The 13796-nt window shown below is 38.7% G+C and overlaps 1 protein-coding gene across 1 annotated transcript; it reads left to right on the top strand.

The window, feature by feature from the left end:
* The first annotated feature begins 1491 nt into the window (after positions 1 to 1491).
* LOC132614669 (glycine-rich RNA-binding protein 10-like) lies at positions 1492 to 12600 on the top strand. Its single transcript, XM_060329188.1, has 2 exons — positions 1492 to 1682; positions 12429 to 12600. The coding sequence occupies exons 1-2, from the start codon at positions 1492 to 1494 to the stop codon at positions 12598 to 12600; spliced, it is 363 nt and encodes a 120-aa protein (XP_060185171.1).
* Positions 12601 to 13796: the final 1196 nt, after the last annotated feature.

The raw sequence follows: 13796 nt of genomic DNA, 5'->3' as shown, positions 1-13796 counted from the left end.
ATTAGGGCTAAAGATGCAAATATAATATTTAAGAAAATAATTTTGTAAATTATTGCTAAGGTTTAAAAGATAAAAATGTAATAATGCTATTTAAAATAATGCTTATAGATATTACTAAGGTTTTAAATGAGAAATATTAGCTAGAATAAGACGAATAGAAAATACGCTAATTTATAGAGAAAGGAAATTTCAAATGCCGTTTAGCAAAAGAAGGTTTGAAATGCTAAGTAACACTTAAAAATATGTTGATATAATTTTAAATAAAAAAAATAAAACCTGTAAGAGATAATTTGCATATGAGTAATAGTTTTAATAGAAGATTTCGCAAATTTGAACTTTGAATAAGATAGTGTGATATGAGTATGACTATGTACAAAAATCTAGACTATTCTTTAAATGGAAAGCAAAAGGAAGTGAACTTTGTTTCTCTTTTAAACTTTATTTAATTATGCCTGGTTAAAAAATATATAATTGGGTGAACCTTGAAAACAATATTCATAAAATATGCTTGAGTTTACATTTATGTAATAGTGGTGTTTTGGAAATCAAAAATATGAATTTATGCCATCAATTATTCTAGAAGCAAATATCATATATTCTATGAATAATTTAATGTGGAGAGAAAAAAAATGAAAACTTATGGGATAAATTATTGGTTTTGTTTAAACTAACTACCCATTACTAAAACTAAGCCTACTAATTATTTAAGATTTATCTAAACTAAGAAAGCAAAACAAACAAAGAATTAGTTTACATAATACAAATTTATATGCACAAAAATAAAATAAGAGGGTAATAAGTATCAAATGGGCCAGCCCATTTGGGGACTGCTGGACCCATTTTCTGTTGGGCTTCGGCCCAGCAGTTTTCATATTGTTGGGCTGCTGCTGCTGTTCCTGTGTATTGGGCTTTGGCCCAGAATATTGTTTTCTATTTTTTGTTGCGGGCAGGATTGATGGGGACGACCCGAGGAGATTGCGTTGGGGCTCCTTCGGGTGCAACGAAGTGAGGCTTCGAGTCTTCGATCTACACTCGAACACTACCAAATTCGAGCTCGCGATGTTCGGATTCGCAGAAACACCACAGTAATCGACAGAAAACAAGATTGATTTGATATTTTGACTTGATAACAAAACAAGATAAAAACTGTTAATCGAACTCGTATTTTAGGGGATTATAGGCGGCTAACGGACTTAACTTTTAAAGGGATTTTGTGCGACTCCTACTTAGTTCCAATTTTTCTCCGTTTCCTGAGGGTCATTTCATGAACCCGAAAAATCCCCCCCTGATCTGAGACTATTCAACCCCATTTTATAGGGTTTTTGGGTTGAAAAGAAAATGATAAAGGGAATCGAGGGAGAAGAGGAGCGTGGGGAACAAGAAGGTGTGGGAGTGTCAGAGGTATGGTGGAGGCGACACAATGAAGTGGAACGACAGTGAAGAGTGGAGGTGAGCGTGAGAGATGGCAGGTGAGCAGTGGATGTAGGAATAATGGAGGTAACGTGGGGTGTCAGGGGTAACGTGGGGAACAGAGGAGGTATGGGTGTAGGTGATGGAGGCGACGGAGTGGAAGGTGGTGGTGCGGAGAAGGAAGGCGGGAAGCGAGGGAGTGGCGATGAAGGAGATAAGGAGAAAAGGGGAGGGGAGGAGAGAAGAGCGGCGGGGGAGGCGGCTGGTGGAAGGTGAGAGAGAAATGAGGGGAAACCCTAAAAGGGTTCCCCTTATTTTCAATGAAATGGGTCAGACCCGGTTCATTTACGGACCGGGTCAATTTTTACACCGGGTATTAAAAGAATAGGCTAATAAATTAAAACACGGATTATTCTAAAAATTGAGATAAGGGATATGGACTAGTCCAAAATTATCAGGAGTCAATCGGGCTTTAATTTGGAGTCCGGTAAGTCAAAATGCGGACCGAGTGCAAGAAATAGTTTGGCTTTAAATTTGAATAAAAGACCCATTTTAATTAATGAATATACCGAGGGTGACAAAATATTACTTAATACCAAAAATGTGTGATTATTAGACTCGGGTAATAAGATCATATGGTGTTATAATAGCCGTGTAATAATATATATTATTTTTCTTTGAAAATCCGCACTAAATAAATACTATTATTTAATTATGCAAAGATAAATGCGTAAGCTGGTAAAAATGCCGAAATGATAAGAATTGTGAATTATAATAATATTAATAAATAATAATAATAATAATAATTATTATTATAATAGAATAATAAAGTGTCGGTATTGATAAGAGGCTAATAATTATAGTAAACATAATATATATATTTTATTTTTTCAAAAATATTAGAAGCTTAAAAATAGGTATTTTGGCAGAGAGGCGGGACAAAATTGGGTGTCAACAACTTGTCCCTCTTTGCCCGATAATGATGAAAGAGTTGTCGGGCAAAGACGTTGACTCAGTAGCCTATTTTGTCCCGGCTAAAGGAAACTTGAGAGGATTATGACCGGACTCCGGTCTCTGAGTTGCCTACATATCTCGGGCTATACGAGAATCAGGTCGAGTGTAGTTCTGGGACAATTACGACACTTGAACCCCAATTGGCGCAAAACTTGCAAAATATTGTCCCAGTGCTGAATTATGATGACACTGGGTATTGTGATAGAAACTTTAGAATTCTGAAAATTGAATTGCTGGAACGCAAGAGAATACTTGCAATTAGAGACGAGTGTTCGAGGTAGATCTTTGACCCGTGTCGGGAAGTTTGACTATCCTTCCCGACAAATTGCCCCAGTTCGCTGCCGAAGAAATAGTTCCACGATTTGATGTGTGATGCCAACTTTGATATTGCCAAAAGCCACCAGCTAAAAACAATTGTTAGCAATAAAGAAATATATGTAAATAAGACAGGGTTGGAGAAGTTACACTTGCAGCCCCTGTTTCGAAAGTTGAATCCACATTCGGAGGTGGATGCCGGAACTGAAATATAAGATACCCGCATTCGGAGGTGGGTGCCTGAACTTGAAATATAAGATACCCGCATTCGGAGGTGGGCGCCTGAACTGAAATATAAGATACCCGCATTCGGAGGTGGGTGCCTGAACTTGAAATATGAGATACCCGCATTCGGAGGTGGGCGCCTGAACTGAAACATAAGATACCCGCATTCGGAGGTGGGTGCCTGAACTTGAAATATAAGATACCCGCATTCGGAGGTGGGTGCCTGAACTTGCAATATAAGATACCCGCATTCGGAGGTGGGTGCCTGAACTTGAAATATAAGATACCCGCATTCGGAGGTGGGCGCCTGAACTGAAATATAAGATACCCGCATTCGGAGGTGGGTGCCTGAACTTGAAATATAAGATACCCGCATTCGGAGGTGGGTGCCTGAACTGAACATTGAAATACCCGCATTCTAAGGTGGGTGCCTAAATTGAAAATCGACATACCCGCATTCTAAGGTGGGTGTCTAATTTGAACATTGAAATACCCGCATTGGGTGCCTAAATTAAAAAATCGAAATACCCGCATTCTAAGGTGGGTGCCTGGATTGAAATTGACATACCCGCATTCTAAGGTGGGTGCCTAAATTAAATTTTGAAATACCCGCATTCTAAGGTGGGTGCCTAATTTGAACATTGAAATACCCGCATTCTAAGGTGGGTGCCTAATTTGAACTTTGAAATACCCGCATTCTAAGGTGGGTGCCTGGATTGAAATTGACATACCCGCATTCTAAGGTGGGTGCCTAATTTGAACATTGAAATACCCGCATTCTAAGGTGGGTGCCTGAATTGAACATTGAAATACCCGCATTCTAAGGTGGGTGCCTAGATTGAAATTGACATACCCGCATTCTAAGGTGGGTGCCTAAATTGAACATTGAAATACCCGCATTCTAAGGTGGGTGCCTGAATTGAACATTGAAATACCCGCATTCTAAGGTGGGTGCCTGGATTGAAATTGACATACCCGCATTCTAAGGTGGGTGCCTTGATTGAAATTGACATACCCGCATTCTAAGGTGGGCGCCTAGATTGAAATTGACATACCCGCATTCTAAGGTGGGTGCCTAAATTGAACATTGAAATACCCGCATTCTAAGGTGGGTGCCTGAATTGAACATTGAAATACCCGCATTCTAAGGTGGGTGCCTATATCATGTCCACTTCCCATGGTGCAAAAATGTAAATCCACATCCACTTTCAGGATGCAGAAAAATAAAACCAAGTCCACTTTCACAGTTCAAAATATAAATCTACGTCCGCATTTCACGGTACAAAATATAAATCCACGTCGACTTTGACGTCCGTATTATACGGTACAACAGTAAATTTACATCTACTTTCACGTCTGCATTATACGGCGCAAAAATAAATTCACTTTTACTTTCGAAACATAAATCTGTATCCACTTTCTACAATTATATGTATATTTTTGTAATATAATTCTACTCCCACTCCCATACTCGTATCCACAATATAAATGTAAATCCACGTCCACTTTAGAGATAATATTGTAAAAAGATATCCACATCTTACTCGATGTCCCATTGTGACGGGGGTTAAATCTACAATTAACCCCCACAATTTGATATACGATGCAATATTTCGATCTTGTTATCTTATTAACATACTTCATTCTAAAAGAATTTGATAATGATTTGAACATGTATGAAGTGATGACGAAATAGAGGAATTCTAACCAATAACAGGTGATCAAGGTCAGTGTCCATGATTATATGTATTCGATCCATCGATGAATGTCACGAGCTAAAACAACTGTTAGTGATAAGAATCAATAGCTGGGTCTAAAAGAATTATACTTACAGCCCTTGGTTGAGAAGATGAACTTGTGTCCACTGTTGCAATTGAAATTTCGTGATGAGTGGAACGACGCCCACCGTTCGGCATAAGCTACCTTTGCATCCACGCTGAAGAGTATTTGCATTTTGAAGAAAGTTAACTTTTTGATCACGCCCATAATTTAATACATACACCGTGTTCATGTTAATTGGACCTGTCTCAACAAAGAAAAATTGTGAGTTTAAAAGAAAATTGGTTGACTTGTGCATGTCGGGGAACTTGGCCCTTGAATTGACTTTTGTCTCGGTCGCGTCCACGTTCTTCGATGTCTCACCACATATCTTGCTTTGCCGGGGAGTTTCAGTTATAAAAAAAATGTATTTTGAAAATAAAAGTAATGAGATTTGGATGACTTTGAAAGGAAATACTTAGTGGCTCTAATATGTAACATGATTAAGAAGACTCGATTTTTGAATTTATTCACATTTTAGAAATATGGATGGACTTTTGTTTAAGACCACTTTTATGCTACTTCTAAAAATTTGTCCCAGTTGCAGTCTTAGAGATGCTTGATTCTGGACAATTGAAAAATAAGAACTTATAATGAAAGTTTTCGAAAGTGATTTGATCGACTTCAAAATTTGTCCCAGTTTCAAGTCCTGGAAACGCTTGGTTCTAAACGATCGAAAAGTGAGAAAATTGTAATGAAAATTTTTTGAAAGTGATTTGACCGATTTCAAAAATTTGTCTCAGTTTCAAGATACTAAGACACATGAATTTAAGCGGTGGGGAAGACCAAGTTTTGTATAAAAATCCTTATGTATTTTATAGGAACCAAAATGTTTGGACAAACTGAAAAATTTCAAAATAGAAGGGCCGAACCCGCCTCGGGTTGCCTACGTATCCCCAAAGGAATCAGGCCAGACGTAGTTCGTGATGAACATAAAGATTTTTGAGTTTGTTTTGTTTTTTAATAAAGGGGCCGAACCCTATGTGGGTTGCCTACGTATCCAAAAGGAAATCAGGCCATGCGTAGTTCCACTCATACAACAAAAACACTGAAATATTTTGAAAAAGTGTGCCGAACCCGATGTGGGCTGCCTACGTATCCAACAGGAAGTCAGGCCAAACGTAGTTCCAACCACAAACAAAGATACTGGAATGATTTGAAAAGAGTGGCCGAACCCGATATGGGCTGCCTACGTATCCAACAGGAAGTCAGGCCAAACGTAGTTCGTTCAAACAAAATGACAGAATCTTAATTTAAAAAGGCCGTAACAAAACATAGAGGCAACATGACAAAAGGAACTAAATGTTCTAGTTGATACCTCCGGCCTACTACAAAAGGAAATTTAAACTGAAAATACTGAAACTCCCGACGAACCGGGGCTAAGATAGAAGTTCAATTTTGCAACTCAGGTCCTGGCTCAGCAGCCTATAAAGTCAATATTTCAGCAAAGTCTTTGATTATCGCAGCATGATCATTTTCATCTTCCACGAACAGGTTCTTGACTCCCTCCACGATATCATCATAGGCAACTTCAACAATCAGATCTGAAGGTTTTGAGAAAGTTTGATCAATGGTAGGAATAGGTTTTGGCAATGCAATCTCCTTCATTTTATTTTTTCGTGCTTTCTTCACTTCTTCCTCAGTTGGCTCATATCCCAAACCGAATGTAAACTGTTGCGTAGAGAGAACGACTGGCTCAACCCGCCCATTTAGTGTTTTCCCTAGCCCAAATCCAGGTTGGTACCCATTTCTCACCATTTCTTTTGCAACCATAATTGCGGCACATGATCTTTTGAACTCTTGAGTTTGACATACTTCACTCTCCTTAGTGACATTCACAACCTCCCAAGCGTGGTAAGCTGCTCCGTCGAACCCTCCTTCTGCCTCGACGAATGGGGTGGATTGCTCTATATAGAAAGACGTGTCTCCTTCTCCATGTATACATATTTGTTGTTGATCCCACTCGAATTTGACAGTTTGGTGCAAAGTAGATGGTACAGCCCCAGCCAGATGAATCCACGGCCTACCTAACAGCATATTGTATGACGTGGAAATATCAAGTACTTGAAAGTCCATAATGAATTCAACAGGGCCAATCAACACTTTCAACTCTATTTCCCCAATAGGGCGCCTTTGAGCCCCATCAAATGCTCGAATATTCATATCACTGGTCTTGAGCTCACTAACATTATATCCGATCTTCTTCAGACTTGCTAATGGACAGATGTTGAGTCCAGAACCCCCATCAACTAATACCTTAGCCACAAACATGTTACGACACTTGACAGTTATATGGAGCGCTTTGTTATGCATACATCCTTCTGGCGGCAGTTCTTCATTATCGAAGCTGATTCGATGGCTGTCAAGTACGCGCTCAATCATCCCAGCTAACGCCTCACTAGTTGTTTCGCTTGGGACATATGCTTCATTCAAGATCTTCAACAGTGCATTTCTGTGCATATCCGAACTCAAAAGCAAAGAGAGAATAGGAATTTGAGCATTGGTCTTTTTCAACTGATCCACAACTGAATACTCACTAGCCTTAATCTTCCTCAGAAATTCTTCTGCTTCGAATTCAGTCACGACCCTTTTGGGAGGTACATTGGTTTCCTTAACTTGCCCCAATCTAACTAGCTCTTCTGGAGAATAGCATCTTCCAGACCTTGTCATTCCTGATGTCTTAACCTTGTCAGTGATCGTGTCCTTTCCTCGACATTCCATCACAGTTTGTTGATAATTCCATGGTACGGCTTTTGTATCGAGCACTGGTAACTGATTTGGTGCTTGAACTACTTCCACAGGCGTTGATGAAGCTCCTAATATCTCGACAGGCACACAACCCCTTATCACTACAGCCGGAGAAGCAACGGCTACAAAATCATGATCCTCCACACGATCCACAGGCACTATAAATTCGGCTGGGTCGTCAACATTTTCATCTATTCCAATCATATTTATCGTGGCCCCATCATGGGTCGGGAGTGGATTGTTAACCACATTTGGTGTTGGTGGTTTGACCGTGATCTGTTTTGCTTCAATAAGATCCTCAACCTTATGCTTCAATGCGTAACAACGATCAGTGGAATGGCCTTTTACCCCCGAATGATATGCACATGTTTTAGTGGGATCAAAGCTTCTGGGTAATGGATCTGGAATTCTACCTTCCACGGGATATACTAAGCCTGAAGCTTGCAGTCTTTCGAAAACAACGCTCAGTGGTTCTCCCAATGGTGTGAAATTGCGAAACGGTTTATTTGGGCGAGGTGCGGATGCATTGTTCGGACGATGAGGTTGTGATGGTGGAGCTGGATATGTTGGTGGTCGTGGAGCTCGATATGCTGGTTGTGTGTTGTAAACAGGGTAGGATATTTGTGGTGATTGAGGTTGGTAAGATGACAAAGTTTGGTCGTATGGATATGGAGAATATTGGAAATACTGTGAGTGAGGAGCGTTAGGCTGGTATCGTGGTGGTTGTTGATGGCGGTACGAGGTGTTTCCCAAAGCCATTACCGAGGCTGCTTCCTTTTCTTTTTTCTTTCCGTTTCCGAGAGTACCTGTTTGTATAGCCCTACTAGTAGACTGCAAAGCCGCAAGACTTGTTATTCTCCCTGTCTTAATGCCATCTTCGATCATGTCCCCAGCTTTGATCACTTCTGCAAAAGTTTTTCCACCCATTGTCACCAAACGTTCATAGTATTCCGGTTCTAGTGCTTGAATGAAGAAAATAACCATTTCTGTCTCCTCCATGGGTGGGTGTACCCTAGATGCTTCTTCTCTCCACCGTATAGCATATTCTCGAAATGATTCGATCGACTTCTTCTGCAACTTTGTAATTGAGATTCTATCAGGAGCGATCTCAACATGAAACTTGTAATGATCCACAAAAGCATTTGCCAAGTCATCCCAAGTACGCCATTTGGTTGTATCTTGCTTAGAATACCACTCCAAGGCTTTTCCACTCAAACTCTGATTGAATAGTTTGACTCTTATCCCTTCATTCTTCCCCACACCAATCAACTTTTCACAATAGACCTTCAAATGGAAGAAAGGGTTCCCCGACCCATCAAACTTCTCAAATTTTGGAATCTTGTAACCTGGTGGCAATTCTACCTCAGGAAATGCACATAATTCTTCATATCTCACGCTTTGGTTACTACCAAGTCCACGCAAACTTCTCATGGCATCTTCCAAACTTTTGAGCTTTCTATTTATCATTTCATCATTAACTGACCGTGCCTCATTTTCAACTTCGACATAATGATCAACATCTGTGCGACATTGTCCTTGAATCTGTGTCATGGGTGGAGCTGTGGTATAAGTATACACCGGCGGAACTTGATGTGTGTCATGTGCTGGCGGTATGAATTGAGCTTTTGAAGAGGTGGTTGTAAATAAAAAGGGAGCATTTTGAGTGAGGTGTTCGGAACGAACTGGCTGAGAAGTGGTGAAATAATTTGCTTGGTTAAATTCGTCCAAATTTGGGAATGGATGTGGCACAGGCAAAGTTTGACGAACTCCCTGGGACGGAGTCATATGTGGCGGTGTTTGAGAAAATGACCGGTTATGAAGTACCATATGACTTAGTTCAGCAACTCGTCGCTCCAGACGAGCAATGGTCTCCAAATGTGTTTCTGGTTCATTAGAAGATGTGGGATCACTCGTGATCGGTAAACTAAGAGATGACTCAGATGAAGTGGTTGCATTGATCAAACTTTGCTCCATTTTAGAACGAGTCTTTTTAGTTAACCAGACGATTAGTGATGAGTCAGAGTCTGATTTCTTGGCTCTAGACCGTGTGAAATATGGATGTTCCGCCAGTTCCCCTTTAGCACAAGTCAACCTTTTTTGTTTTGAAAATAAGTTTAAAAAGAAAAAAGATAAAAACAAGAAAAAGAAAAGGAAAATGAGTCAGTATACGGTAAGGATAATATTATTGCATATAAACACATTATTGCACATAATACATCGCGTTTTATAATGCAAGGGACCTCTTTATGCCAGAGGTAGGCCTAACGAACATTGAAGGACAAACATGTTTTTTATGTATCATTCCATAACTCTTCTTACAACTAATTTACAAGAAAATAAAATTTATTACATGCCAGTTTAATAATACAATTTAAAGTTGATCTAGGATATCTAACGCTTTATCTCCACTAATTTCTTTTAATTGTCTTCAACCTCTGGCATTAATTTTAGATGCTCCACGTCAACCTGCAACAAAAGGTCAGTTTTTCTTGAAATACTTATCTATAGAGTACTAGGTCTACATATTTCACATATTTGTCCTTCAAATAATGCACATAGATAGTGAGTAGTGTCACTTTGAGTCATAGACTCTTTTGGACATTTGGTAAGGTTGACTAATGAACTTAATACACCAAGGGTATTAAGCCTCCTAGGTTTAAAATGATGCATGTCCTTACAAGGTTTTGGCTTCGCTCTACCCTAAGTAGACTAAGAATGGGTTTACTAGACGCAAGGTTCCCAAGCGGACTGCTCGAGTGAGAAGGCTACGCGGTCCCCGTTACTCGGGCACCCCGCGCATACGCCAACTCTCCTAAAATTTGGATTCTACGAAAGAAATTTGCGGGTGCGCAAAACACACCTCGCGTGTACGTGTGATAGTGTGAGTTTCCAGAAGTGGAAGAAATATGAACGGAATGTCAATTTAAGGAAAGCAGTAATGTACATATTACATAGAAAAAATGCACATAAGGAATGAAATACAAACATTTAGAAGTATATAAAGCAACAATATAAGGAAAACAAAGCAAAACAAACAAAATGTCCACAAATTAGTTATTAACCTAAGTTGTTATGGTTAGAGCCTAAAGTCCCCAGTGGAGTCGCCAAGCTGTCACACCCCATTTTAACCGGGTCGATTTAGGAAGTATGACGTATTGGTGATTCCTGTTTATTTTTATTTAAGGAGTCGCCACCTAATTGATTTAACGGTGAATTAGGACACCTAAATGTTAACTAAGGTAAAGTTAAAACTAAACCTCAGTTAATAGTCTGCTTAACCAGTGTGATTCTAGGTAAGGGCTCTATATTATCCTAAAGGGAAGGGGTTAGGCATCCTTTAGAATCCGTTAACTTACGGTTATCCGACCAAACTTAGGTTAATTAATTAGGGCTAAAGATGCAAATATAATATTTAAGAAAATAATTTTGTAAATTATTGCTAAGGTTTAAAAGATAAAAATGTAATAATGCTATTTAAAATAATGCTTATAGATATTACTAAGGTTTTAAATGAGAAATATTAGCTAGAATAAGACGAATAGAAAATACGCTAATTTATAGAGAAAGGAAATTTCAAATGCCGTTTAGCAAAAGAAGGTTTGAAATGCTAAGTAACACTTAAAAATATGTTGATATAATTTTAAATAAAAAAAATAAAACCTGTAAGAGATAATTTGCATATGAGTAATAGTTTTAATAGAAGATTTCGCAAATTTGAACTTTGAATAAGATAGTGTGATATGAGTATGACTATGTAAAAAAATCTAGACTATTCTTTAAATGGAAAGCAAAAGGAAGTGAACTTTGTTTCTCTTTTAAACTTTATTTAATTATGCCTGGTTAAAAAATATATAATTGGGTGAACCTTGAAAACAATATTCATAAAATATGCTTGAGTTTACATTTATGTAATAGTGGTGTTTTGGAAATCAAAAATATGAATTTATGCCATCAATTATTCTAGAAGCAAATATCATATATTCTATGAATAATTTAATGTGGAGAGAAAAAAAATGAAAACTTATGGGATAAATTATTGGTTTTGTTTAAACTAACTACCCATTACTAAAACTAAGCCTACTAATTATTTAAGATTTATCTAAACTAAGAAAGCAAAACAAACAAAGAATTAGTTTACATAATACAAATTTATATGCACAAAAATAAAATAAGAGGGTAATAAGTATCAAATGGGCCAGCCCATTTGGGGACTGCTGGACCCATTTTCTGTTGGGCTTCGGCCCAGCAGTTTTCATATTGTTGGGCTGCTGCTGCTGTTCCTGTGTATTGGGCTTTGGCCCAGAATATTGTTTTCTATTTTTTGTTGCGGGCAGGATTGATGGGGACGACCCGAGGAGATTGCGTTGGGGCTCCTTCGGGTGCAACGAAGTGAGGCTTCGAGTCTTCGATCTACACTCGAACACTACCAAATTCGAGCTCGCGATGTTCGGATTCGCAGAAACACCACAGTAATCGACAGAAAACAAGATTGATTTGATATTTTGACTTGATAACAAAACAAGATAAAAACTGTTAATCGAACTCGTATTTTAGGGGATTATAGGCGGCTAACGGACTTAACTTTTAAAGGGATTTTGTGCGACTCCTACTTAGTTCCAATTTTTCTCCGTTTCCTGAGGGTCATTTCATGAACCCGAAAAATCCCCCCCTGATCTGAGACTATTCAACCCCATTTTATAGGGTTTTTGGGTTGAAAATAAAATGATAAAGGGAATCGAGGGAGAAGAGGAGCGTGGGGAACAAGAAGGTGTGGGAGTGTCAGAGGTATGGTGGAGGCGACACAATGAAGTGGAACGGCAGTGAAGAGTGGAGGTGAGCGTGGGAGATGGCAGGTGAGCAGTGGATGTAGGAATAATGGAGGTAACGTGGGGTGTCAGGGGTAACGTGGGGAACAGAGGAGGTATGGGTGTAGGTGATGGAGGCGACGGAGTGGAAGGTGGTGGTGCGGAGAAGGAAGGCGGGAAGCGAGGGAGTGGCGATGAAGGAGATAAGGAGAAAAGGGGAGGGGAGGAGAGAAGAGCGGCGGGGGAGGCGGCTGGTGGAAGGTGAGAGAGAAATGAGGGGAAACCCTAAAAGGGTTCCCCTTATTTTCAATGAAATGGGTCAGACCCGGTTCATTTACGGACCGGGTCAATTTTTACACCGGGTATTAAAAGAATAGGCTAATAAATTAAAACACGGATTATTCTAAAAATTGAGATAAGGGATATGGACTAGTCCAAAATTATCAGGAGTCAATCGGGCTTTAATTTGGAGTCCGGTAAGTCAAAATGCGGACCGAGTGCAAGAAATAGTTTGGCTTTAAATTTGAATAAAAGACCCATTTTAATTAATGAATATACCGAGGGTGACAAAATATTACTTAATACCAAAAATGTGTGATTATTAGACTCGGGTAATAAGATCATATGGTGTTATAATAGCCGTGTAATAATATATATTATTTTTCTTTGAAAATCCGCACTAAATAAATACTATTATTTAATTATGCAAAGATAAATGCGTAAGCTGGTAAAAATGCCGAAATGATAAGAATTGTGAATTATAATAATATTAATAAATAATAATAATAATTATTATTATTATAATAGAATAATAAAGTGTCGGTATTGATAAGAGGCTAATAATTATAGTAAACATAATATATATATTTTATTTTTTCAAAAATATTAGAAGCTTAAAAATAGGTATTTTGGCAGAGAGGCGGGACAAAATTGGGTGTCAACAGTAGTCTTCGAGGTAGATTCGGAAGCCCGTACCCACGTCGCTGCACCCGAAGAAGGTAATACACCTCCTATAAGTTATGTTGGTAAATTCTTAAGTGCTTAAACTGTTTATGTGATTCACTTGATCAATTACGATTTAGTCCCTGTTTGTGTTTATCTTAGTCGTTTTAAGCATGTTTGGTTCTATAATCAAATTGGCTTCGTGTGGAGTTTAGATCGACCTTGCGCTTTGAGTCGCATTTGTTTGCTGGAATATCATTGGATTAATCACGTGTTAGCTTAGATTGGGTAGCCTCTAAATCATGTCTGCTAATTTTGTCGAGGGATCCTTGCATATATGAATGGATTTGAAACGATGTTTAACATGTTAGCTTATTAGATTAGCATATGTTTGATCAGATTATTTGTGCCTGACCATGTATCATGCCAGTTTGCTAGCATATTTGATATTAACTCAGCTCCCAGCATGTTTGGCTCGCTGTCTGACTTCATTATTGGATTAGTATTGCGTTATTTTCC

The sequence above is a fragment of the Lycium barbarum genome, chromosome 1 (genome assembly GCF_019175385.1).
Source record: "Lycium barbarum isolate Lr01 chromosome 1, ASM1917538v2, whole genome shotgun sequence".
NCBI classification, from domain to species: Eukaryota; Viridiplantae; Streptophyta; class Magnoliopsida; order Solanales; family Solanaceae; genus Lycium; species Lycium barbarum.
This window is presented reverse-complemented; position numbering and strand designations above follow the sequence as displayed.

Bases quoted from the DNA above. Each gene is read 5' to 3' on its own strand.
- LOC132614669 (XM_060329188.1), top strand. From the start codon at position 1,492: ATGGAGGTAACGTGGGGTGTCAGGGGTAACGTGGGGAACAGAGGAGGT. The intron at 1,683-12,428 runs GTGAGAGAGAAA...GTGGGGTGTCAG, and splicing joins GGGGAGGCGGCTGGTGGAAG to GGGTAACGTGGGGAACAGAG.